At 41.3% G+C, this 24377-nt stretch overlaps 2 protein-coding genes across 10 annotated transcripts in view; one reads left to right on the top strand and one right to left on the bottom strand.

Moving 5' to 3' along the window:
- The window catches only part of Dtx4 (deltex E3 ubiquitin ligase 4), an 87447-nt gene extending 83278 nt beyond the window's left edge, over nt 1–4169 (top strand). For 6 of the 7 annotated variants that reach the window (XM_039108701.2, XM_039108702.2, NM_001401394.1 and 3 more), the window contains one exon: nt 835–4169. In XM_039108701.2, coding sequence (XP_038964629.1) covers nt 835–1068 — 234 coding nt within the window. In that variant the 3' untranslated portion in view covers nt 1069–4169. The remainder of the gene's footprint in view (nt 1–834) is intronic. The other variant, NM_001047855.1, reaches the window with a different exon arrangement.
- A 1026-nt stretch (nt 4170–5195) lies between these two features.
- On the bottom strand, nt 5196–9712 carry Mpeg1 (macrophage expressed 1). 3 transcript variants are annotated; one of them, XM_008760261.2, is made up of 2 exons: nt 9548–9712; nt 5196–9357 (listed from the first exon to the last, which is right to left on the bottom strand). In XM_008760261.2, exon 2 carries the CDS (start codon nt 9234–9236, stop codon nt 7071–7073), a length of 2166 nt encoding a protein of 721 aa, XP_008758483.1. In that variant the 5' UTR covers nt 9237–9357; nt 9548–9712; the 3' UTR covers nt 5196–7070. The 3 variants fall into 3 exon arrangements, with proteins under 3 accessions (XP_008758483.1, NP_001292389.1, NP_072139.2); NM_001305460.1 differs by having other exon boundaries at nt 5196–9265; nt 9548–9666; NM_022617.2 differs by lacking the exon at nt 9548–9712 and having other exon boundaries at nt 5196–9350.
- Between the last annotated feature and the right edge of the window lie 14665 nt (nt 9713–24377).

The raw sequence follows: 24377 nt of genomic DNA, 5'->3' as shown, positions 1-24377 counted from the left end.
CAAGCCGAGTGATCCTTTGATAGCCCGTACAGAAGGCTGCTGCTCCTTCTTCCTGCCACCACGTCAGCTATCCCAAACACAATTTCCAGGCTCAAGCTCCTTTGGTTAAAAGAAATTAGAATTAAAATTTAAAGGGCCACATTGATGTTTCAGTGGTCTTGTCTTTTCTTCTTTACAAAGTGTGTTTGTCTTGGCATAATATTAAGAAAACCTTCCTTACAGTGTGGATTTAACTGTCCCCTCTAGCCAGTTCCCTTAGCAATTCCATTATTAGTTAGTGTCCTTTCTACCCCACTGGTCCATGGCCCTAACCTTTGGCTTCGTTGCAGGTTGGGTATAACAACACCTAGGACTTTGAAGCTGGGTCATACATTTATTGCTACCACTTACTGACGATGGTTTAGTGAGAGATCCTGTTTCCAAAAAAAAATGGGTGGAGACCACCCCCAGAAAACCACACCGCTCCAGCCAGTAGGCTCCAAGTACATACACTTACAGTTGTGTGCATCCATACACACGCACATGCATATACTACACACTCACACATGCATATACTACACATGCACCCAACCCTAGGGCTGCAGTAATAGTGTTGCCATTTTATCAATAAACAAATTTCATGCAGAGGTTTGAATTTGTCAAAAGTTACAGTAATTCAGTGACAGAGGTGAGATTCAATCTACAGTGCTCGGTGTCCACTTTCAAATCAGTCTCCTCTGGATTGCGTAGGGCATCATGATGAAGGAAGGGTTGGAGACATCAGAACAAATCTGAAGATTGGTGTGTGACCAATACTGAACAACTTCTTGTGGTCTCTCGCCCTTGTTGCCCTAGGTTCTGAAGCTGCTTCTAGTGGCCTGGGACCGCCGTCTCATCTTTGCCATTGGAACCTCCAGCACCACGGGCGAGTCTGATACTGTCATCTGGAATGAGGTGCACCACAAGACAGAATTTGGCTCTAATCTCACTGGCCATGGCTACCCAGATGCCAATTACCTGGATAACGTGCTGGCTGAACTGGCTGCCCAGGGTATCTCTGAAGACAGCACTTCCCAGGAAAAAGACTGAGGAGGGAGGGTACTGGGGACCCCAGGGCAGGAAATGGAGAGTCAAGGTGGAGGTTGATGCCATGCCTCCTGACTCCCTCATTCCCCTTCTTGTATTATCCCCACCTCTCATCTCTCTCAGTCACAGAGGGAGCTAGATTAAGGTGATATCATTCATAAACTTCATCTAATGCAAACAAGATGTGGGGTGAGGACCAACCTCTTTCTGTCCCCATGGAGTCTCCAGTACTGGTTAGGCAAGAACATGCACCTCTCCCCACCCTAAGCAGGGGTTACAGTCAGCACACTTAACGTAGTTAAGGTAGTGTTGAGGCACTCCATGTCCTGGCCTTGTGAAGCTGAGATCCCTTGCCTCAGCTGGCTTCTTGCTGCTTCAGCTCTGTGTTGAGGGTTGAGTTTCTGCTTCTTTTTCTCCTACACTGGAGTGAGGGAGCTCTCACTGTGCGAGATTGGGGAGAGGGGTGTAAACTGCTGTGACATCAGAAATTGGATGCTTTGGTGCAGAGTAAGGAAGCCGTTCATGTTAAGAGGGTCAGAGTCAAATGCCTCTGGGAGCATGTCTCTAGTGAGGAGTCTGGGCCCTCCCTTCCTCCTCATTCCATTGACCTGTCCATAGGTATCTGATTCTCTCAAGTGGATGGAAGGACTCAGGGATTCCTCTCTGGGGAGGCATCCCATGATGCTGTTTCCAACCAACTGCTCTCTGATCCAATGAGAGCCTGCATCTCACCAAGCATCTGCACTATCCTCAGGGAGAGGAGCCCATAGCCTCCTTCCCAACTCATTTCAAACCAGCTCAGTTTCATCAAGTCACTGTGAGTTGGAGCCCACAGCAGGCTCTTTGCCATCTGTGTATGTGCATATGTTTGTGTGGGTGTATGTGCGTTACTGGGCCAGGTTATTGGGACAGTCATCATTTCTCTGAATTCTGTTTCACAAGCCAAATCTCAATTCCGTTGGGGATCCCATAGTAAAGGTGTGGCCCTTTGACTTCTCTCACCCTTTCCCAGCCCATCTCATGATAAACTTGGACCTTGATGGACACAGAATTGTACTTGGGAAGATGTGTTGATGCAAGAGCTAAGATGGATCCTTCTCTTATTAATATTAGATCAGAGCCAGCTTCCATTCAGTCTTGTTTGTATGAGTGCTCAATTCATCTCCCTGAAGATTGCTAATTCAAGGCCAGAGATATTGCTATTCCCCATCCGAGCCCCTTTCTCCAGTCTCCATTTAGTATAGATTGGCCAAAACCATGGTGACAGAAGCCTCTTTAGTTCATTCCTAACATAGTTAGGAACACATTCTGATCTTCTCTAAACACCATCTGGGTGGTGTCCCAAGATCCAATCTATCACCAACATTTCCTCAACTTTGGCTCCATTAAAGAATGGATTAGGTGTCAAGTAAGAGAGAATGAAGAGTCAAGAAGGGAAACCAATTTCCCCTTTGGAAGTGGGTTCTTTGAACTCTGTGTTTGGAGAAAGTTCCTCTGGATACTAATTTGAACTAATATACCTCATGTCTTGAGGATTTAACTATATTTCATAAGATTTGAAAGGTTTTTATAGCTTGAGGGGCAAAAAGAGAAATTAAACAACCTCCACAATGGTAATTAAGTTAGGACTGAAGTCCACACTTTCATGCCACCCTGCACCAGAGATGCCTCCTGTTGGGCTTCCACTATTGTTGACATTGCTGTGGCCAGTAGAATCACCCAAGTGTCCCTAACCAAGTTCCCTGGTGCTGAGTTTTCTTTTCACTCTACAAATGACTAATGGAATTTTGATTTCCTCCCTCTAGGGGGAGCTGTGGTAGGAGCAAATGTTCTGCCATTTTAGTCCAACCTGTCCTATCAATGGGAGGCCATTTTGTCTCACTAGCAGAACAAAAGATTGCTGAGTTCACTGAACCTCGGGGAAAACTCCCGCCAAAGTAGAGAAAGACGCATCAGAACTAAGTGGAGGGCACATATCCTTGGGGGTTAAAGCCACACCCTTTCATCAGGTTACTGCATTTCATTGAGGGCTTACAATCACTTTTGCCTTCAGTACCCTTTGTTACCTACCTTCCCTGCTTCTTGGCGACAGGGATGAGAAATCCAGACTGGGAGTCGAGGGATAGGAAAGTGAAGCAATGTAAAGCAAAGAAATGAAAATAGGCTCTGAGGTGTGGGAATAGACAGCGGGGAATGTTTTCATAAGCTGAGGAAGCAGATGCAGGAAAAGTGTTGCACAAGGCAGAAGACAAACCCAGAAGGACATCTCAGGGAGATGTTCTAGAAGAAAAACCATTTTAAGGGTTAGTTTTCACGCCTTCAAGAATTTCCCCCAGAGGACATTTAAAATGTCTATGCCTCGTTTCCTTCTTCGCTGAGGATGCTGTGACCCTCAAGTCACATTCTTTCAACTTTCTGGTCTAATGGAACCTTGACAATCTCAACAGTGTGTCAGTCAAAGTGGTGGCCGGTACCTTACTCTTTCTCTTGTGACAACCCAAATATGTGCAGAATTGATTTCAGTGACATTAGGCCCTGGGCACCAGCTACTTTGACCCTGAGTGTTTTCCCAAGAGAAGCCCTGTGTGTTCTACTGGGCCAAGCAGGAGTCCCATGCTTTTTCTTTCATGGTCTCAGTACCAGCAGCCATGTTCTCTCTCCGTGAGACTCCAGGGGTGACAAATGGGATTGGAGACACACCTTGTGAGATGCTTATCCCTTGAAAAGCTCTGTAGTATGTCTGTGGTTGTCTGTGCCTTTGTGCTTCCGTTCCCCTCTCCTTTTTGTAAGATTCAGACTTCTGTGTGCTTTTATACTTGGGTCAAAAGTACTTGTCCTGGTATCGCACTGTTGTGTGCATGAGAAGATTGGGAAAAGGCTGCTGTGGCCCAAGAAATAACCACTGCCCCCCTTTGTTTGTTGGCGTTCACTTATATCTCATTGGGAGTTTCTGGGAGAGGGCTGGTGAATGTCCAGATGTCAGGTGTTCTGTTTGTAAGTGCTGTGATTTGAAGTTGTTGGTGTCGTTCTGTGGGAGGACATCGCCCCCTGGTGCTCATGAGGTGTATGTGCAGAACAATAAACGGCAAATGAATAAGCACAAATTGTTGTTACTCCTCAGGGCCTGCTTTTGTAGACATGCTTGGGCACCTGTCGCAGAAGCACGTGGATTACTTCCTTTATCTGTGGGCAACCTCAATCCAACTCGCTTGATAAAGGGAAACTCCCCTTTCTTTATTTTCTTAAAGTTCCCACATCTCTTCTACCCACACATTTGACCTGGCTCGACTCTTGGTTCCCCTCAAAGAAACAGACCATAAAGCAACAAAACTGAGTACATGAACTTGGGGAGGAAGGGTCATCTTTAAAAACGTGGACATTGCCTTCTTGTGTGTTGGAGGGATGCGTGTGTGTGTGTGTGAGAGGACATGATGCATGTGTGGAGATGTATGTGTGTAGGAGGTCCCTATGTAAGAGGAGATGCATGCTTATATAAGAAGATGCGTGTGTGCTGGGCTGCAAGTGTCTGCGAAGGTCTGCTGGGTTCCGTATATACATACTGAGGCTAAAGGTTGACATCAGATATCTCCTCTGCTACCTTCCACCTTATTTTTATTTGAATATGTTCTCTCAGTGAACCTGGAAATGACCATTTTGGATAGGATAGGCTGATGGATCAATGAATCCCAAAAGCCACCTGTCCATTCCTGCTAGAGCTGGGATTACAGGTTCTTGACACTATGCATGCTTTTACATGGGTGTTGGGGAAATAGTCTCTATTCTCATGCTCAAATAGCAAGCACTTTACTGAACCATCTTCCCAGCCTTGAATACTGACCACTTAAAAGTCCCCTTATTTTCAGGCAGTTTTTATTTTTCAAATAAGTATTTATTATTAAACACCCCAGTAATCATGGGAAATCAAGAACAAAAAGCAAGGTCCAGCCTCCCTTGTCACCAAACTGTCTCCATCTCTAATATCCCATGGAGTATGGCTTTTCCAGAAACCAGCCCTTGTCTTTCTGCAGACCCCAGCCTTAAAGTCAGGACTGAATAGAACCTAAGAGCCCCACCCAGGGACTTTTTGACCTCTGTATTCTGACTTCGTATAGACGAACACCCAGAGAGAATTTTGCTAAGTACACACTTTAATGAATATTTATACACATTTTTGTTAGTAGAGCTACATATTTATGGGACAAATATTAGACACTTTAACAGGAAGTTTCTGCATTAAAGGTCTGGAAGTCTTCTGCTGTGCCTTGTTTTGCAGACTTAGTAATTCTTAAAGAATTTACAAAATGAAGCCAGTATGTTTAGAAATGTGATTGTCTTCAATGAAACATTAAAATGCACCCCAAACCCATAAAGCATACAAAGGTTAAGGAGAACATTTTATTGTTCAAGAAGCAGGTTTGATGGAGAGGTTATACATCAACCCCCTTGGCTGGGCAGTTGGTAGGGCAGAGTTCAAATTCAGTCATTCATTTCTCTCATAAATTACTCAACTGAAAAAGAATGAGTAATTTACTCCCATTCCCAGAGATTGAGACACTTGGAGCTCTTCAGGTGGGCCTACTGTGTGCACAGGCCCTTGATTGTAAATATTGAAGAGAGAACACATCGTCTTTCATAGAAGATAGCTCACTGAAGATGTGCTGTGGTGAATAGATACATAACTTCTAAGACAGCAGTGGAGGAATTTTCATGTTGTAGAGAATTAAATTCTCAGAGGTGAAAATTGAGCAAACCCCCAACTATTGCTAGGTGTCAATCATGCAGCCTGCTGGACGCCCCCATGGAAGCCATCGCGGATCTGAAACACATGTCACAGCCTTTTCCAGCTAACCTTGTTTCGTTTTTAATCACCTCAGTCCTCTTCCTAGCAATGTGAAACAGCAAATCCTAGCAGACAGAAGACCGCACTTTCCCCGTACGTTTAGGGTTAGGGAGGAACTAGCGTTTAAGCCCAGTTTCGCCCCTAGGAAAATAAATGCTTCTTGTTGCAATACAGGGTGTTTGTGTGCATCTCTCTGCATCCTCGGCTGGGGTGAGAAGACAAGGATAAAGACATCCACAGAGAGGAAGGAGTTATATTTTTGACACATAAACATGAAACCATACTGTTTGATCTGTCCAAACCAGAGCTCTGTTCAGTTCTTCATTTATAACGCTGTTAACTGACAGATCTGAGAGTTCAAACTTTCCTGGATTACTCGCATCGTCTCCAGAACCCCAGTTTTTATCCTCAATTTATTGTTTGTTTCCTTACTGTTTCTTCATCCTTCACCCCCTAACAGAAAATTATAAGTTACATATTCTTTTCCCTGAGGACTTGTTTGCACTGTTCAGAAGCCCAAGACTAATCTAGATTAGCTGTGAGAAAGTTGGGAAATGGAATTTGTATAAACCCCACCCGCCTCTCCTTCACATGCCTGGGAGCTGACTCAGGGGGAAGGGTACTATCAATCAACACCAAGTCCTTAAAGCTAAAGAGTAGGGAACATGTAGGCCTCCTGTGGCATTTCAGGGACACATTTGCCTCAAGATTGAAATCCAGAGGGCTTCTTTGAAAACAAAATAAAAGAAGTAATGTACTTAGAGCACAAACCTTTTCAGCTCACAAACTGGAAAGCCTTTCAAATTCAGACTAAATGCACAATCTCCAAATCTAATCTCTTTTTACACACATGCATTCAGATAATGACAACTATGAGAGTGGACACACACACACACACACACACACACACACACACACACACACACATCCCGGGGCTCAGTCCCAGTCCAGCTTTTTCCAGATGAATCATACCCCTCCCCATACCCATTAAAATGGCTCCTTTAATTTCCTGGTGCAGAGGTCTAAACAAATACTTCCAGGGATGTAATGCCTGCTTTCTTCCTATTGCAAGGGTCACTTCAGTACTTAGGAAGGGAGAAGTAGAGAAAACAAAGAGAAAGATGTACTTGAAACTGCGGCTGGAAACTGTTTCCTCTGGAGACAATTAAGCTGGACATGGATCCTGTTCTCCATTAGGGGCTGATGCATCTGTTGCAAAGCTTCCAACCAAACTCTCCTGCTCCTCGATTTCCTGGTATTCCTTCTCTTTCTTGTACTTCCGAGTACTGTAGATGGCCAAGGTAATGACAATTCCTAGTGCTATGATGACTCCCAACGTGACTCCAGCAGCTTCCCCTCCTGACATTCCATTACCGTCCCCATGGATGACAGTCATGGCTCTATGAAGCTCCAGAGGCTCTCCCAGCTTCCACTGGTTGGTCTGAGGATCCTTAATCCAGGATCTGGCAGTCTCACTACTGGTCACTATGACAGTGTTGGTGGCAACTTGGCTCATGAGGGGTGGCTTGGTGTAAGGTGGAAGCCTGACAGGGAGCAGGGACCCTCCTGTAAAGATTCCAGCCTTGACACAGTAGGACACTTGGCATCCATCACTGATAACAGCTAGGTGTTGGCTGAAGCCCCCAGGACATTTTTTCAGAGATGGTGCTCCTATGTCTTTGGCTGTATCAGAATTAACCAGGGGGTTCCCCATTATACAGCTGAAGAACCCACCAAAGGGAACTGAAAACTTGTACCCCAACTCATAATCCAGGGACACACATACCTTAAGGCTTTCAAACAGGTTCAGTGGAATGTAGCCAGCTGGGCATGACTGTGCATTTGTCATTGGGTTGATGCTCTTGTCAGTGAAGAGTCCTCCAAAGAGAAGTCCTGAGTTGTCAGGTACTTGGCCAGTGGCTACGCACCAATAAGCCCTGAATTGAGCTTTGGCCACTCGGAACACATCTTCACACACTGTCTTACAGAAAATCTTGAGGGTGCATTTCTTTTTACATTCCAGGCGACTGTAACCCTCCTCATGGGTCTGAGACAGCAGATGGACAGGGGTGTAGCCAGAGGGACAAGAGAAATCACCAGTAAGCAGATTCTTCTGCTCCAGGTTTTGGCAAAGAGCATCACCTGACAGTTCAGTGCATTCCTGATAAAGTCCACCAAAGGTGAAGTTGGTTACTTTCGCATCACACGAATCATCTTCCATATTGGCTTGAAAATTGAAGTTGGGGGAGTCGACATTCGTGCAGCCAGGGTGAGTGTTAAATGTGTAATAATGTCTCACAGCAGTTTCCACTGTCTTCGACAGCTTTTTCACCAAGGGACCCGGCAAACCAGGCAGTTTGTCAGGCTTAATGAAGAAATGCAGAGGCAAGCCAGCTCGGTCTATTGCCACTAGGTGGTTAGTGATGCCCTTCTGCCAGGTTTCTAAGGTAATTCCTGGATAGAAGGGAATCCCTCCAAAGCTCTGCACCCTGGAGTTGGTTCTGTTAGACAGGTAGCTCTTGGTCAAAGTGGTCTGAGAAGTGTGGTCTGTTTCAACTTTAAAGTTCACAATGTTTAAGAAGGCAATCCCAGCAGAGGCAGTCACAGTATTCTCACTGTTCTGGTTGTCCAGGAGGAAGGAGGACCTGATGTGATCCTCCTGAACCAGTGCAGCCCCAGCATCCACACTGGTGATAACATGTGTGCCATAGTTGAGGACCAAGAGTTCTGCCAGGTAGGTGGCCATCTTCGTCTGGTTTTTCTCTAATTGGTCACAGATGTCCATAAGTGCGTTCGTAAACCCGAAGCTGAGCTCTGAAGTTGGGCTGTTTTTGACTGTGTAGATCCGGTTTCTTACCTGAACTCTAGTAGTTACAGCTTGGTCCTTTACTTGAAGGGTCTTCATCCTTTGGAACTCTGTAGAAAACTTGCCATTGACTTTGGAGAAAAGGGAGAGTTCCGTGTTGATGGAAAATGAGGTGGTACTCTGGTAATTCACCCAGGAATCCAGGATTTCTGAATTCATCTCCAGGTTGCTCTCCTTCTGAGGAATAGTATAGACTTCATCAGGGATAATGTACTGTCCATCTTCTGTGGTCTTACAGTTGGTGTAGGTCAAGTCTATCACCCGTCCCATGTCAATGTTTCTCAGATTATCCCAGCCTCCTCCTGGCAGGACCTCCAAGACAGGTAGCTTCAAGGTATCCTTGCATGTTTGAAATCCAGTCATACCCGGGTCTCTGAGAGGCTTGTCTGCTTCAGCACATGCTATCATCATCCAGATGAGGGCAATGGCCATGAAGCTGTTCATGGTGCAGGCGTTTCCAGCCATATACCAGTCCCAGGCATTCACCAGCAAGACTAGGGCAAACAGAAGGATGGGAAAGATTGCAGTTGCCGAAACAGAAATTTCTACAGTCCTCCTAAACCCATCAGTTCCTCTTTATGCTGCTCTAATTGCAAAATAGAGAAATGAAAGTTGACTGGAATATTAGAGACCATTAGTACCTTGTAAAAATTATTTTACACCGGATATGCACATATACACTCTTCACCAATCCCTCCCTCTTCTGTGTCACTCACACTGCCTTTCTTCTGCCGAAGCGTTTGGCACCCAGTAAAAACACGGTTTCAACACCTTACCTTGTCTCTGTCAGAAGGCTCTGTCTGAAGGCTCTGTCTGGCTTTTGGCTCTCTTTAACTGACTTCAAAATCAGCCTTACTCCTTTCTTGTGAAATCACAATATTAGTTTCTTTTTACTGGAAATGCAGGAGTCAGTAGCAACCTTGTGCTTATTTACACGCCCCGCCTCTACTAGGCGTGCTTCTCTGGGTCGAGGACAAATCTTAGATATCTCATTGGCACACCGAGGTTGGAGGCTGTCCTCTGAGAACAAAAGGGTAAAGAACCTCAGAAACATGGTTTGTGAGGTCTCAGTGTTACCAACTCACATAGTCCTGGCTTGGAGATAGACTTATCTAGGGCTGAACTGCCCAGGAAAGCATCTATGTTCTGGGGAAAACTAAGCCTGAATTGTCCTGAGCATTGTGGGTAAGGGTGAGGGCTTCCACACTGCTCTGTTTTTCTGCATTCAGATAGAAATATTCAAGAAAAGACAAAAGTAACACTATAAATTTTGGTTTGGTCAAAGCTTATAGTGGCCCAGGAGCATGTGTACATATGTCCACACATTTGCCTGATCTTCTCTGTGTGTACAATTTTTTTTATTAACTTGAGTATTTCTTATATACATTTCGAGTGTTATTCCCTTTCCCTGTTTCCGGGCAAACATCCCCCTCCCCCCTCCCCTTCCTTATGGGTGTTCCCCTCCCCATCCTCCCCCCCATTGCCGCCCTCCCCCCAACAGTCTAGTTCACTGGGGGTTCAGTCTTAGCAGGACCCAGGGCTTCCCCTTCCACTGGTGCTCTTACTAGGATATTCATTGCTACCTATGAGGTCAGAGTCCAGGGTCAGTCCATGTATAGTCTTTAGGTAGTGACTTAGTCCCTGGAAGCTCTGGTTGCTTGGCATTGTTGTACATATGGGGTCTCGAGCCCCTTCAAGCTCTTCCAGTTCTTTCTCTGATTCCTTCAACGGGGGTCCTATTCTCAGTTCAGTGGTTTGCTGCTGGCATTCACCTCTGTATTTGCTGTATTCTGGCTGTGTCTCTCAGGAGCGATCTACATCCGGCTCCTGTCGGTCTGCACTTCTTTGCTTCATCCATCTTGTCTAATTGGGTGGCTGTATATGTGTGGGTCACATGTGGGGCAGGCTCTGAATGGGTGTTCCTTCAGTCTCTGTTTTAATCTTTGCCGCTCTCTTCCCTGCCAAGGGTATTCTTGTTCCCCTTTTAAAGAAAGAGTGAAGTATTCACATTTTGATCATCCGTCTTGAGTTTCATTTGTTCTAGGCATCTAGGGTAATTCAAGCATTTGGGCTAATAGCCACTTATCAATGAGTACATACCATGTATGTCTTTCTGTGATTGGGTTAGCTCACTCAGGATGATATTTTCCAGTTCTAACCATTTGCCTACGAATTTCATAAAGTCATTGTTTTTGATAGCTGAGTAATATTCCATTGTGTAGATGTACCACATTTTCTGTATCCATTCCTCTGTTGAAGGGCATCTGGGTTCTTTCCAGCTTCTGGCTATTATAAATAAGGCTGCGATGAACATAGTGGAGCACGTGTCTTTTTTATATGTTGGGGCATCTTTTGGGTATATGCCCAAGAGAGGTATAGCTGGATCCTCAGGCAGTTCAATGTCCAATCTTCTGAGGAACCTCCAGACTGATTTCCAGAATGGTTTTACCAGTTTGCAATCCCACCAACAATGGAGGAGTGTTCCTCTTTCTCCACATCCTCGCCAGCATCTGCTGTCACCTGAGTTTTTGATCTTAGCCATTCTCACTGGTGTGAGGTGAAATCTCAGGGTTGTTTTGATTTATATTTCCCTTATGACTAAAGATGTTGAACATTTCTTTAGGTGTTTCTCAGCCATTCGGCATTCCTCAGCTGTGAATTCTTTGTTTAGCTCTGAACCCCATTTTTTAATAGGGTTATTTGTTTCCCTGCGGTCTAACTTCTTGAGTTCTTTGTATATTTTGGATATAAGGCCTCTATCTGTTGTAGGATTGGTAAAGATCTTTTCCCAATCTGTTGGTTGCCGTTTTGTCCTAACCACAGTGTCCTTTGCCTTACAGAAGCTTTGCAGTTTTATGAGATCCCATTCGTCGATTCTTGATCTTAGAGCATAAGCCATTGGTGTTTTGTTCAGGAAATTTTTTCCAGTGCCCATGTGTTCCAGATGCTTCCCTAGTTTTTCTTCTATTAGTTTGAGTGTGTCTGGTTTGATGTGGAGGTCCTTGATCCACTTGGACTTAAGCTTTGTACAGGGTGATAAGCATGGATCGATCTGCATTCTTCTACATGTTGTCCTCCAGTTGAACCAGCACCATTTGCTGAAAATGCTATCTTTTTTCCATTGGATGGTTTTGGCTCCTTTGTCAAAAATCAAGTGACCATAGGTGTGTGGGTTCATTTCTGGGTCTTCAATTCTATTCCATTGGTCTATCTGTCTGTCTCTGTACCAATACCATGCAGTTTTTATCACTATTGCTCTGTAATACTGCTTGAGTTCAGGGATAGTGATTCCCCCTGAAGCCCTTTTATTGTTGAGGATAGTTTTAGCTATGCTGGGTTTTTTGTTATTCCAGATGAATTTGCAAATTGTTCTGTCTAACTCTTTGAAGAATTGGATTGGTATTTTGATGGGGATTGCATTGAATCTGTAGATCACAAGCGGTAACTGACCACATGTTTAACTCTTTCATTCCATCCACATAGACACAAATGGAAAGATGTTCTATATTTTTCAGGTTAAAAGTACTAAAATCCATTTCTATTACCAAGAAAACCTAGTGAGTGTTCTTTTCTTGACAGCCACCTCTTCTTTTTGTCAGGCAGCGATAATAGCTACTTTAAACTTGTAATTCAGAGAGGTGAAGTCTGTACTAGTGATCAAGTATCAGGATTAAGGAAGGCTTAGATGAGTTACATAGTTGTAACACCTGGAGTGTCTTGGTTCATTTAGCGGCAGCTGGGGACTCTATAACAGATAATTAATCTTCACAAGGCACCCTCAGAGCACCCCAGAACATTTTATGAGCAAGATGCAGACTTAAGACTCTAAAAGCAGAATCATGTATCAGCCACAGGTTAGGGCTACCACCTGTGTATAGGCTATGAAGAACCCAAATAACTGAATTACCTCAGGCTGTCATTGAGACAGAAACAAAGCATTTTTGAAGGACTTGAGATTCCCTAGTCACTAATCATGCTTCAGTGGTGTTTCTGTAAATCCATAACGGTCTTACCATGGGTCTATCCATGCCAAGGTGTTTGGGGAAACTGACTCACACCAGCCTCCAAAGAGGAATGAGTTTGTGAACAATGTCCAAGCTAAACCAATTTGGAGAACCCAGCTCAGACACTGCAGAGGGTGCTCTAGTTCGTGTATAATCAGGGGTTATGTATTTATACCTCAGGAGACAGCGCCTAGAGTTGACGAGAGTTGAATGGTCTTGAATACTTGCAACAACTGAGTGAGTACACTCGTCTATTTTAACTGGCTTGTGCATGCCCATTGGATGACGGGCTAACAATTTCTCCTTGTTCTCTCTTTTCTACATCACTCTGAGGGCTGGGGATGATGTTATGAGGGTTCGGTGTTTATTGTGCAGGTACAAGATCCTGAGCTTGGATCCCCAGAACTCACCTAAAATGTGCACATAGCAGTACATGCTTGAATCCCCAGTGCTAGAGAATTCCAAAAGCCTGCTGGCTAGTGAGTCTAGCTAAGATGGTAAGCTTCAGGCTCAGTGAGAGACCCTGTCTCAAATATGAATGAATGAATGAATGAATGAATGAATGAATGGATAGATAGATAGATAGATAGATAGATAGATAAATAAATAAATAAATACATGCAGTGGAGAAATAATTCGGGAAAAATTCCGATGTCAACCTCTGGCTCCCACATGTGCCTGCATGGATGATCTCTCTCTCTCTCTCTCTTCCTCTCTCTCTCTCTCTCTCTTCTTCTCTCTCTCTCTCTCTTCTTCTCTCTCTCTCTTCCTCTCTCTCTCTCTCTCTCTCTCTCACACACACACATGCATGCACACACCCATGCACACACGCATGCACACACACACACACACACACACACACACACACACACACACACACACACAAGTAATAAAAGCTAAGTCACTGATCCTGTTGAGACCTTGATATCCTGAAGTGAGAGTAGATGGTTCTAGATTCAAGTCTTTGCAAGTTGCTAAACAGTCTCTCACTTTTTGTGTTCCTTCTTTTTAGGATAGTCTTCTGCTCTAACAACACATCAAACAGAAGAATCACAAAATATTCTACAGTCAGCCAAAAGTTTTCCAAACCACTTGTATAATAAAAATTATTGTGCTGTATCATGATGCATAAAAATAATAATAGGCCTTCAGCATGAACCCAGATATGGCCAAGTATGTAAAATTAGGAACTTCAACACCAGCCCAACAACAGTGTCTGGTCAGTAGAGTTTATTGAATAATTTTTTTTACTCTGAAATTTCCAGAGATTCTTTGGTTTTCTTGCTTTTCCAACAATGAGAATATCTTAGCTATATTAGGTTTTTTTAACTGAGCATTTATTAACTGCTAAATAACAATGAATATCAGTTTGTATTCAGTCAAATAATTCAAGCAATACAGATATATACTTAAACACTTTTACTTTTGAGATAGAACACAATTAAAACATTTCTCCATTCTCATTCCTTCCTACAATCCATCCCATATACCTCTCTCCACTCTCCTTCAAATTCATGGCCTCTTTTTTTAAACTAATTGTTAATGCATGCATATGTGTATGTGTGTGTACATGTATGTGTACATGTCTCTGTGTGCATGTGCTTAGGTGTGTACATGTGTGCATCTGTACATGTATGTGTATGTGTGTAGCTACGTATATAATCTTAGATGTAACCTGCTCAGTCCTTATAACATCGTATAACTTGTCTGTATATTTTCAGGGGTGACCATCATTTGGCACTGGATAACCAATTAATGTGCTCTCACTTGTTTTTTAAAACAACAAATTACTTTTGGCATTTTTCATGTGCCTGGGGAGGTTGAACACATGGGTTTCATGATTCCTTTGGTGAAGGAGGTTTAGCTGGTGGGAAACAAAAGAGAAGTGAATGCTGAGAATCAGGGCACAACCTCCACCCGCCTGCCAGGACAGGAGGGTGGTGCTTAGAATGTCAGATGTGAGGACACTGGTGCAGGATTTGACTAGCACCTCCCACCTCTATATCTCCCGTTTTACTCCTTCCAGTAATTTTCTCTGCCTTTTCTTGTACTGCAATATTCCTATAAACACGTTCTCTCCAGATGGCTCCCCTGAGGCAGTGAAGGCTGGGGCTAACGTCTAAACTCTGGCCTCTAGCAGAGAGGCCATACTTTCACGGGAGGCATGCGCCTCTGGTGCCGCAAAGCGATTTCACTTCCTCCCACAAGCAGCAAGAGGGAAGTCACACATCTGCTTTCTTTCTAAGTCTGAACAAGTTTGGCACTGTGTCACGAGAAGTTAAGTCATGAGTCATGTCTAAGGTTAACTTTTTTGTGGGCTTGGAGCCTGTCCGGGTGTTTCCAGCATGTACACGTCACAGGTGATCCGAGACTGTATTAGCCAGCCTCGGCCTACTTTGTTGGCCAGGGACCTAGAGAACCAGGCTGACACCCGACATACAAAGCATTGTTAGATGGAACTGAGAACCTGACTGCTATAGACCATATTTTGATGACAATGGAGGGCCTGTGTGACACAGAGCACAGTTTTGTTTTGTTTTGTTTTTTTAATTTTTTATTTCTGAGAAGTTGACTTCTAGCTTGATATTCTGAGAGTTGCTTTGTCAACTCAGAACAAATTCTTTGCACTAAGATTGTCTGGCTACTAATCACAAAAAAATAATAACTCAGTGGTTTCATGCTCCCTTTTTTTCTGGAGGGTAAAATCAAAAGATACTTGGGAAACTCTGCATAGTCATATTAAATACTAAGCCAGAATTTGACAGGTCAAGCCATTTTATTCTGACATTTACCTGAGACAAGGTCTCACTGTTTAGCCTGGCCTGACCTGGAATTCTCAAAGTAAAGCAGGCTGACCTTGAACTCATACTAAAAGAGAAGAAATCTTTGATGGTCTGTAGAAGCCAAAACACAATTCTCACCTCAAGAAGATTCAAATATGTAGTGTTCAAATATGAGTGACCTGGAAACATATTCAGGTCACTCCAACATGCAAGCAGTTTCAGGATGCTTTTATAGAAAAAGAACAAAGACATTCATAAATCGAGGTATTCTGTAAGTGCATTGGCAGGAACATTAGGTAGTGAGTGGGCTTGAGCAAAACTGGAAAGTCTTTACTTTAAGTCTCAGGTGCTATCTGATGACATTCTTAGCCTTTGGGTTTGTGAGAGCCAGGATTTGTTTCTTCATTCCAAAAAAGGATTTTTACCTGATAACCACAAGGATTAGTTCAGTCATGGAGGTGGGCAATAAATGGCTGTTATAGAGATTGAAGATAGCTCAAGATAATCTGGCTCTAGACATGTAACACTGCACTGTTTACAGCTAGCAAAATTGTATTATCAGTCAACTAATAGAATCCTTAACATCACGGGTGCGGCTTTTGTTCTGGGACCTTTGATTCACTGTTTCCGGTTTTGGTTATAAATGGCACATTTGTGTGAGGAGACCAAATACAGTTTTGTGGCCCTTGGTGCTGGAAAGACTGTTTCTGTCAGCTGCTAGAGATGAGATTGAGAAGTCAGGAAATCAGACTTTTAGAGAGAGAGAGAGAAAGACAGAGTTGTCAAAGCCTTTAAGGGAAAAACCTCTCTAGCCATCATGATCCAAATTTTGTGTATCAAATACATTTATAGGTTACATATAATAGACACATTACGCCTAAAGGATAAAAGAATTAAGGACACAAGACAGCCTAAAGATATAAAGGCAGTAGAAGAAGGAAACAGTTATTTTAACCAATCAAAACCTTCATTTTTTAGGGGTTGGGGATTTAGCTCAGTGGTAGAGCACTTGCCTAGCAAGTGCAAGGCCCTGGGTTCGGTCCCCAGCTCCGAAAAAAAGAGAAAAGAAAAAAACCTTCATTTAAAAAAATTTATTCATTTATTTTTATGTGCACTGTGTGTGTAGGAGCCCTGGTTGTCAATAAGAGGGTTGGATCCCCCACCTGCCAAATGAAAGACCACCAAGATCTCTTAACCATGGAACTATCTCTCCAGACCCGCAAATATTCTTTTTAAACTAGATTGACTATTCCTCTTGTGTTTAAAGCTATTTATACTCTGTAGTGTCTTGATTTTTGCCATATTTGTCCTAATTTGTTGTTTTCTTTCAATTTTAGTTTTCTGTTGGCAAACTTGATTTTACAGCTGCAATTGCAGAAGTGGTGTGTTTTACCTTTACAAAACACTGCTCTTTAATATCTGAGTTGTTATAGTGTACCTTGTGGACTATAATTGGAGGTATGTTATTATCTTGGTATTGTGCCAGATTTTAGTTTGGGAAAGGAAATACAAATAAGTTATATTATAGAAGAAGTCAGTAACAGAAATCAGTAGTGTTGCTTTAAATATTGTTTTAACAAATTGTCATTCCATGCACTAAATATTATTAGTGACCAGGATAAAATCTAGAGGTCAGACACGTCAGAAATGAGGCTTTGTAGTCATAACCAAACCTCATTTCTTATTTTATAATCAAAAAGAAAAATGTTGAAGACACTTTATAATATTTCTCACTTACTTTTTATTGGCAAAATACTGTTTAACTTTGGGAATCTGAAGAGATGGCTCAGTGGTTAAGAGTACTAGCTGCATGCTATTAACATGTATAGTGTTTATACTTTATTACCAGTTCAAAAATATACAGGGCTAGCCTTAGTATGTGGAAGACCCTAGGTTTTATCCCCCAAACAATGTTTTAAAAATCTTTCTAGCCCAGGCTGACCTATAAATACATTTTGCAGCACAAGCTTAAGGAAACTCCCAGAAATCCCCTTACCTCAGCTTGCTAAGTGCTAGATTATAAGCATGAACATATTATGTTAGACTTATTTTTGTTGTTGTTGTTTAAGTAAGTGGGTACATGTTCATAGTAAAAAAAAAAAACACCATTTACATAGCACGCAGAAGACAGAAGAAAGTAGGTCTCTATGAATTCCAGAACATCTAGGGCAAAAAGTAAGGCCCTGTCTCACAAAAAAAAAAATGAATTGAATTTAAAAGTATGTTTAAAAGGCAGTGGTGGCACTGGCTTTTAATCCCAGCACTCGGGAGTCAGAGGCAGCAGATCTCTGAGTTCAAAGTCAGTCTAGTCTACACAGCAAAGAGTTCCAGGATAGCCAAGGCAGAGAAACCCTGTCTTGGGGTGGGTGGGGGGTGGGGGGTGGAACAGAAACAAAGTATTAGCTGTTTTTCCAGAGGACCCAGGTCCGAATCCCAGCACCCACATGACTACTCATAACTGGCCAGAAGTCCAGTTTGAGGGCATCTAATGCCTTCTTTCATACATATAGGCAAAAGTCTCATATACATAAAATTGTAAATAATAAAAATATTGTTTCACTTTTAAAAGTCCTGGCTAATTATACTCTAGGGTCTCCTAAGTATTCATCTATTCAATAACTGTATTGTTTGAGGAGTCTAAGAGCCACCCCAAATGATATAAATTATTGCCAATGTCTTTGGTTGTTTTCCAGAAAATTACTGTTATGATACTATTTGTTAATAAAGATTCCACACACATTGAACCCATAACTTGGAGGAATCAATATGGATCTCACCTGAAAGCCTCAACCTTGGAGAATAGCTCTTAAAATATGAAAGAGCTATGGATGCTGCTAAGGAGGCAATCGATTATTTTATGTAACTATAACATCTACAAGCCACAATGACCATCACTGTGAGATATTCTTAGAGGTCCAATAGTAGCACTTACCAGGGAGGTACTCAATAGCCACCAAAATTAGACTGAAAGCTTACTCAGTAGGGAAGAATTCACATCAAATACTGTAAGGTTAGCCAAGGTGAAACCAGGGAACCTAAAGGACAATTTATTATCTTGGTATTATGACAGATTTTAGTTTGGGAGAGGAAATAGAAAGTCATGTTTTCTAATTTCTAACTGAATTCTAAATACTTACCCTTATATCCACAGATAAAGGTAGCTCTCATTCCTCATTAAAGAGGCCTCATATTGCAGCAGACAGAGAGCATTATGGAAAACTAAAACTGGATGAAACACAGAAAACCACTGATCGTGAGGTGCCCAGCCCCAGTAGATACACCTACAATACAATCCTTACATCTAAGGCTCAGGGGACATTGCACAAGAAGAATGTTGTAAGAGCCAGAGGGCAGGATATCTGTTGTGAAATAGTGTCCTCCAAAAATTAACCAAAAAGAGAACAGGAGGAGGAGTATAGGGAGGAGGGTGTGGATCTGGGAAAGGTTGGGGGAGGAGTGGGAGCTGAATATGATCAAAATACACTGTGTGAAATTTTCAAAGAGTTAATATAATTTTATCTTTTTAAAAAATGGGTTGTTGAGGTACGAAATACCATGAATATTGTGCCATTGGACACTGATTGTTTTTTGTATAATTTGGATGAGAAATGTTAACTCAAGTCCTAATATGCCCGACAGACTCAATGTTTAAAGTTGAGGCTATTTTAAGTAGTCAATATCTGAATATGCCATAGGGCTTTCAGACCTTTCAATTTGTATTATTTTAATATTCTAAGTAACAATAAGAATTTACCATCTAGTTAGATGAATACAGTTCATGTTCTTTACTTTTTTAAAGTAGGAGCTTGATTTAAGAGTTTCAAGTCAAAATAGAGATGCTCCCCACTTCTTTTAAATCTTCCAAAAGATTTATCAACCAGAAAACACCTACATTTTAAATCCAAGTATACTGACTAATGAGGAGCGCTACTTCACCAAGGTAGTGGAAATACTTGCATCTTTTCAAGCATGATGATTTGCTCAAGTTAGGAGGTCCAGGTAAAGAATTGCTTCTAAATGAACATGATTAATGTAAAAACATAGCACCATTATCTGTAACTTTATTACAATCAATATTAATAAATATTAACTTAGGATCACTTAGGATTATACAAAGCAAATTCCAAACATCTTAGATAATTCAAAAAGCATCTAAATATGAAAAGGCTTAAGAAATATAAAAATTAGGATTCATAAAAATACTGTCAGAGGCCCTTTGGTGAAGTACCTAGAGGGCTCAGTCACCAGTGTTGTTGAAGACAGTTGTCATTTGGCTTCTTTGAAGTCCTTGTGGATGAGTTCTCACAAGTAGGGACAAGTTTGAGGTAACAAATGTGAATCTAAGTGTTTATCTCTTAATGTTTTACAGCACAAAATTAAGTTAGAAGTACCTGAAACAGTTTTCCAGGCTAAAGGGGTTCTTGATATTGATTGTTTGTTTATTTGTTTGTTTGTTTTTAATACATTGATTAACTCTCTTGGTGTTCATATTCCAAGTTCTACATCTTTCAAGAGTTTCAAGTGGACTGAATATTTATGGATCAGCTTGAAGTCCCTTATAAAATTATACAATGTCTCCTTTTAATAGAGGTGACTCATGATTCTATAAACAAAAGAATGTATAGGCTACCTGGTACTTATTTATGAAGAGACATGGATATCTTTCAAAGGGGAGTAAATCTTAGTTTCATCAGAACTAACAGGAGTATCTTCAGCTAGGGAAGCTATGAACTTTTGTTATTTTATACATTTAGTGATTTTTGTTTATCTACCAATACAGATTTAAGGTACTAAACATAGTTAAAATGTATGGGTTTTTTTGTGATTGGGTTACCTCACTCAGAATGATATTTTCCAGTTCCAACCATTTGCCTACGAATTTCATGGAGTCATTGTTTTTGATAGCTGAGTAATATTCCATTGTGTAGATGTACCACATTTTCTGTATCCATTCCTCTGTTGAAGGGCATCTGGGTTCTTTCCAGCTTCTGGCTATTATAAATAAGGCTGCAATGAACATAATGGAGTGTCCTTGATTTATGTTGGAGCATCTTTTAAGTATATTCCCAGGAGTGGTATAGCTAGGTCCTCAGGTAGTACTATGTCAAATTTTCTGAGGAACCTCCAGGCTGATTTCCAGAATGGTTGTACCAGTTTGCAATCCCATCAACCATGGAGGAGTGTTCCTCTTTCTCCACATCCTTGCCAGCATCTGTTGTTACCTGAGTTTTTTATCTTAACCATTATGACTGGTGTGAGGTGGAATCTCAGCGTTGTTTTGATTTGCATTTCCCTGATGACAAAAGATATTGAACATTTCTTTAGGTACTTCTCAGCCATTCGATATTCATCAGCTGAGAATTATTTGTTTAGCTCTGTACCCCATTTTAATAGGGTTATTTGATTCCCTGCAGTACAACTTCTTGAGTTCTTTGTATATACTGGATATTAGCCCTCTATCAGATATAGGATTGGTAAAGATCTTTTCCCAATCTGTTGGTTGCCATTCTGCCATAATGACAGTGTCTTTTGCCTTACAGAAGCTTTGCAATTTTATGAGGTCCTATTTGTCAATTCTTGATCGAGCATAAGCCATTGGCATTCTATTCATGAAAGTTTCCCCAGTGCCCATGTGTTGGAGGCTCCTCTCCACTTTTTCTTTTATTAGTTTGAGTCTATCAGGTTTTATGTATAGGTCCTTGATACATTTGAACTTGAGCTTTGTACAGGGTGATAAGAATGGATAGATTTGCATTCTTGTACATGCTGACCTCCAGTTGAACCAGCACCATTTGTTGAAAGTGCTATCTATTTTCCACTGGATGGTTTTAGGTCCTTTGTCAATGATCAAATAACCACAGATGTTCATTTCTGGGTCTTCAATTCTATTCCACTGATCTACCTGCCTGTCATGCCGAAATCATACACTATTGCTCTGTAATACTGCTTGAGGTCAGGGATGGTGATTCTTTTATTGTTGTTTAAAGTTCTTTTATTGTTGAGTATAGCTTTTGCTATTCTGGGTTTTTTGTTATTCCAAATGAATTTGCAAATTGCTCTTTCTAACTCTTTGAAGAATTGAGTTGGAATTTTGATGGTGATTGCATTGAATCTGTAGATTGCTTTTGGCAAAATGGCCAGTTTTACAATATTAATCCTGCCAATCCATGAGCATGGGAGATCTTTCCATCTTCTGAGATCTCCTTCAATTTCTTTCTTCAGAGACTTGAAGTTCTTTCACTTACTTAGTTAGAGTCACATCGAGGTGTTTTATATTATTTGTGACTATTGTGAAAGAAGTCGATTCCCTAATTTCTTTCTCAGCCTGATTGTCCTTTGAGTAGAGGAAGGCTACTGATTTGTTTGAGTTAATTTTATATCCAGCCACTGTGCTGAAGGTGTTTTTCAGGCTTAGTAGTTCTCTAGTGGAATTTTGGGGTCACTTAAGTATACTATCATATCATCTGCAAATAGCGGTATGATTTTGATTTCTTCCTTTCCTATTTGTGTCCCTTTGACCCCCTTTTTTGTCTCATTGCTTTCTTTAGTAAATTAAGTACTATATTGAATAAGTAGGGAGAGAGTGGGCAGCCTTGTCTAGTCCCTGATTTTAGTGGGATTGCTTCAAGTTTCTCTCCATTTAGTTTGATGTTGGCTACTGGTTTGCTGTATATGGCTTTTACTATGGTTAGGTATGGGCCTTAAATTCTTTATCTTTCCAAGACTTTTAACATGAAGGGGTATTGAATTTTGTCAAATGCTTTCTCAGCATCTAGTGAAATAATAATGTGGTCTTTATTTTTGAGTTTGTTTATATAGTGGATTACATTGATCGATTTCTGTATATTGAACCATCCCTGTATCCCTGGGATGAAGCCTACTTGATCATGATGGATGATCCTTTTGATGTGCTCTTGTATTGGGTTTGTAAGAATTTTATTGAGTATTTTTGCATCAATATTCATAATGGAAATTGGTCTGAAGTTCTCTTTCTTTGTTGGGTCTTTGTGTGGTTTAGGCATAAGAATAATTGTGGCTTCATAGAAGGAATTCTGTAGTGATCCATCTGTTTCAATTTTGTGGAATAGTTTGGACAGTATTGGTATTAAGTCTTCTATGAAGGTCTGATAGAATTCTGCACTAAACCCGTCTGGCCCTGGGCCTTTTTTGGTTGGGAGACTTTTAATAACTGCTTCTATTTCTTTAGGAGTTATGGGACTGTTTAGATGGTTTGTCTGTTCCTGATTTAACTTTGGTACCTGGTATCTGTCTAGGAAATTGTCCATTTCATTCAGATTTTCCACTTTTGTTGAGTATAGGCTTTTGTAGTAGGATCTGATGTTTTTTGAATTTCCTCAGATTCTGTTATGTCTCCCTTTTTATTTTTGATTTTGTTAATTTGGATACTCTGTCTGTGCCCTCTGGTTGTTTGTCTGGCTAGGGCTTATCTCTTTATTGATTTTCTCAAAGGACCAGCTCCTGGTTGTATTGATTCTTTGTACAGTTCTTTCTGTTTCTACTTGGTTTATTTCAGCTCTGAGTTTGATTATTTCCTGCCTTCTACTCCTCTTGGGTATATTTGCTCCTTTTAGTTCTAGAACTTTTAGGTGTGCTGGCAAGCTGCCAGTATTTGCTCTCTCCAGTTTCTTTTTGGAGGCACTCAGAACCTCGTGGCAGTTTTCCTCTTATCACTACTTTCATTGTGTCCCAAAAGTTTGGTTATGTTGTGCCTTCATTTTCATTAAATTCTAAAAAGTCTAATTTCTTTCTTTACTTCTTCCTTGACCAAGTTTTCATTGAGTAGCATTGTTCAGCTTCCATGTGTATGTGTATGTGTATGTGTATGTGCATGTGTATGTGTATGTGTATGTGCATGTGTATGTGTATGTGTATGTGCATGTGTATGTGTATGTGTATGTGTATGTGTATGTGTATGTGTATGTGTATGTGCATGTGCATGTGCATGTGCATGTGTATGTGTATGTGTATGTGTATGTGTATGTGTATGTGTATGTGTATGTGTGTGTATGTGGGCTTTGTATTGCTTTTGTTGTTTTGTTGTTTCTGGGTTTTTTTGTTGTTATTTAAGACTAGCCTTAGTGTGTAGTGATCTGATAGGATGCATGGCATTATTTCAATCTTCTTGTATCTGTTGAGGCCTGTAATTACAGCAACTGAGAAACATATACATTGTATCTTAAATATCTAATAGCTATAAATACAACCACAGCAGTGAGCCTTTTCTATGCCTTTTTAGCACATTTAAGTGAGCTATTTCTTAAATATTTAAATCTTATTATAACAGATATTTAGAAATTGCTTTTGTTTAAAAGTAAAGGGGAGGGTGTTTCAAAGGCCACAGTGCTGTCCAGATCTGCACTTCCACTGAGGGCCATGTAACTGTATTTTTGGTCTGTGCTGTCACCAGAAAGCAAGAGGCCATGAGGAAGCCTATGATCCATGCTTCCTCTGACTGTAAAGTAGGAAGCTACTCTTCCCGTGATATCGATGACTGCAGGCACACAGTTGAGGAAGAGGGACATGGAAGGCTTCTGTGACAATCCCTACCCCCACTCCAACCCTCACTCCCTAAAAAAGTAGCAGCCTAAACAGAAAGCCACTGAAGATAACTCTTAAAAAGTGTGATAAGGATGCTGAAGTCAGTTCTCCACAATTCATAGTTTCTGGCCTGGGTGTGGGAGGGGAAGGACTCTTTCTATTTAAGGGGCAGGAGTTTGACCATTCTCCAGTGAGAATATAGATAACATGAATTGGAGTTATTTTGTTTTCTGTTTTAATTTTTTTCTTTTATCTTTCTT

Source organism: Rattus norvegicus, chromosome 1, assembly GCF_036323735.1.
Source record: "Rattus norvegicus strain BN/NHsdMcwi chromosome 1, GRCr8, whole genome shotgun sequence".
Taxonomy (NCBI): Eukaryota; Metazoa; Chordata; class Mammalia; order Rodentia; family Muridae; genus Rattus; species Rattus norvegicus.
The sequence above is the reverse complement of the archived record's forward strand: the minus strand, read 5'-3'. Positions and strand labels throughout refer to the sequence as shown.

Bases quoted from the DNA above. Each gene is read 5' to 3' on its own strand.
- Mpeg1 (XM_008760261.2), bottom strand. From the start codon at position 9,236: ATGGCTGGAAACGCCTGCACCATGAACAGCTTCATGGCCATTGCCCTC.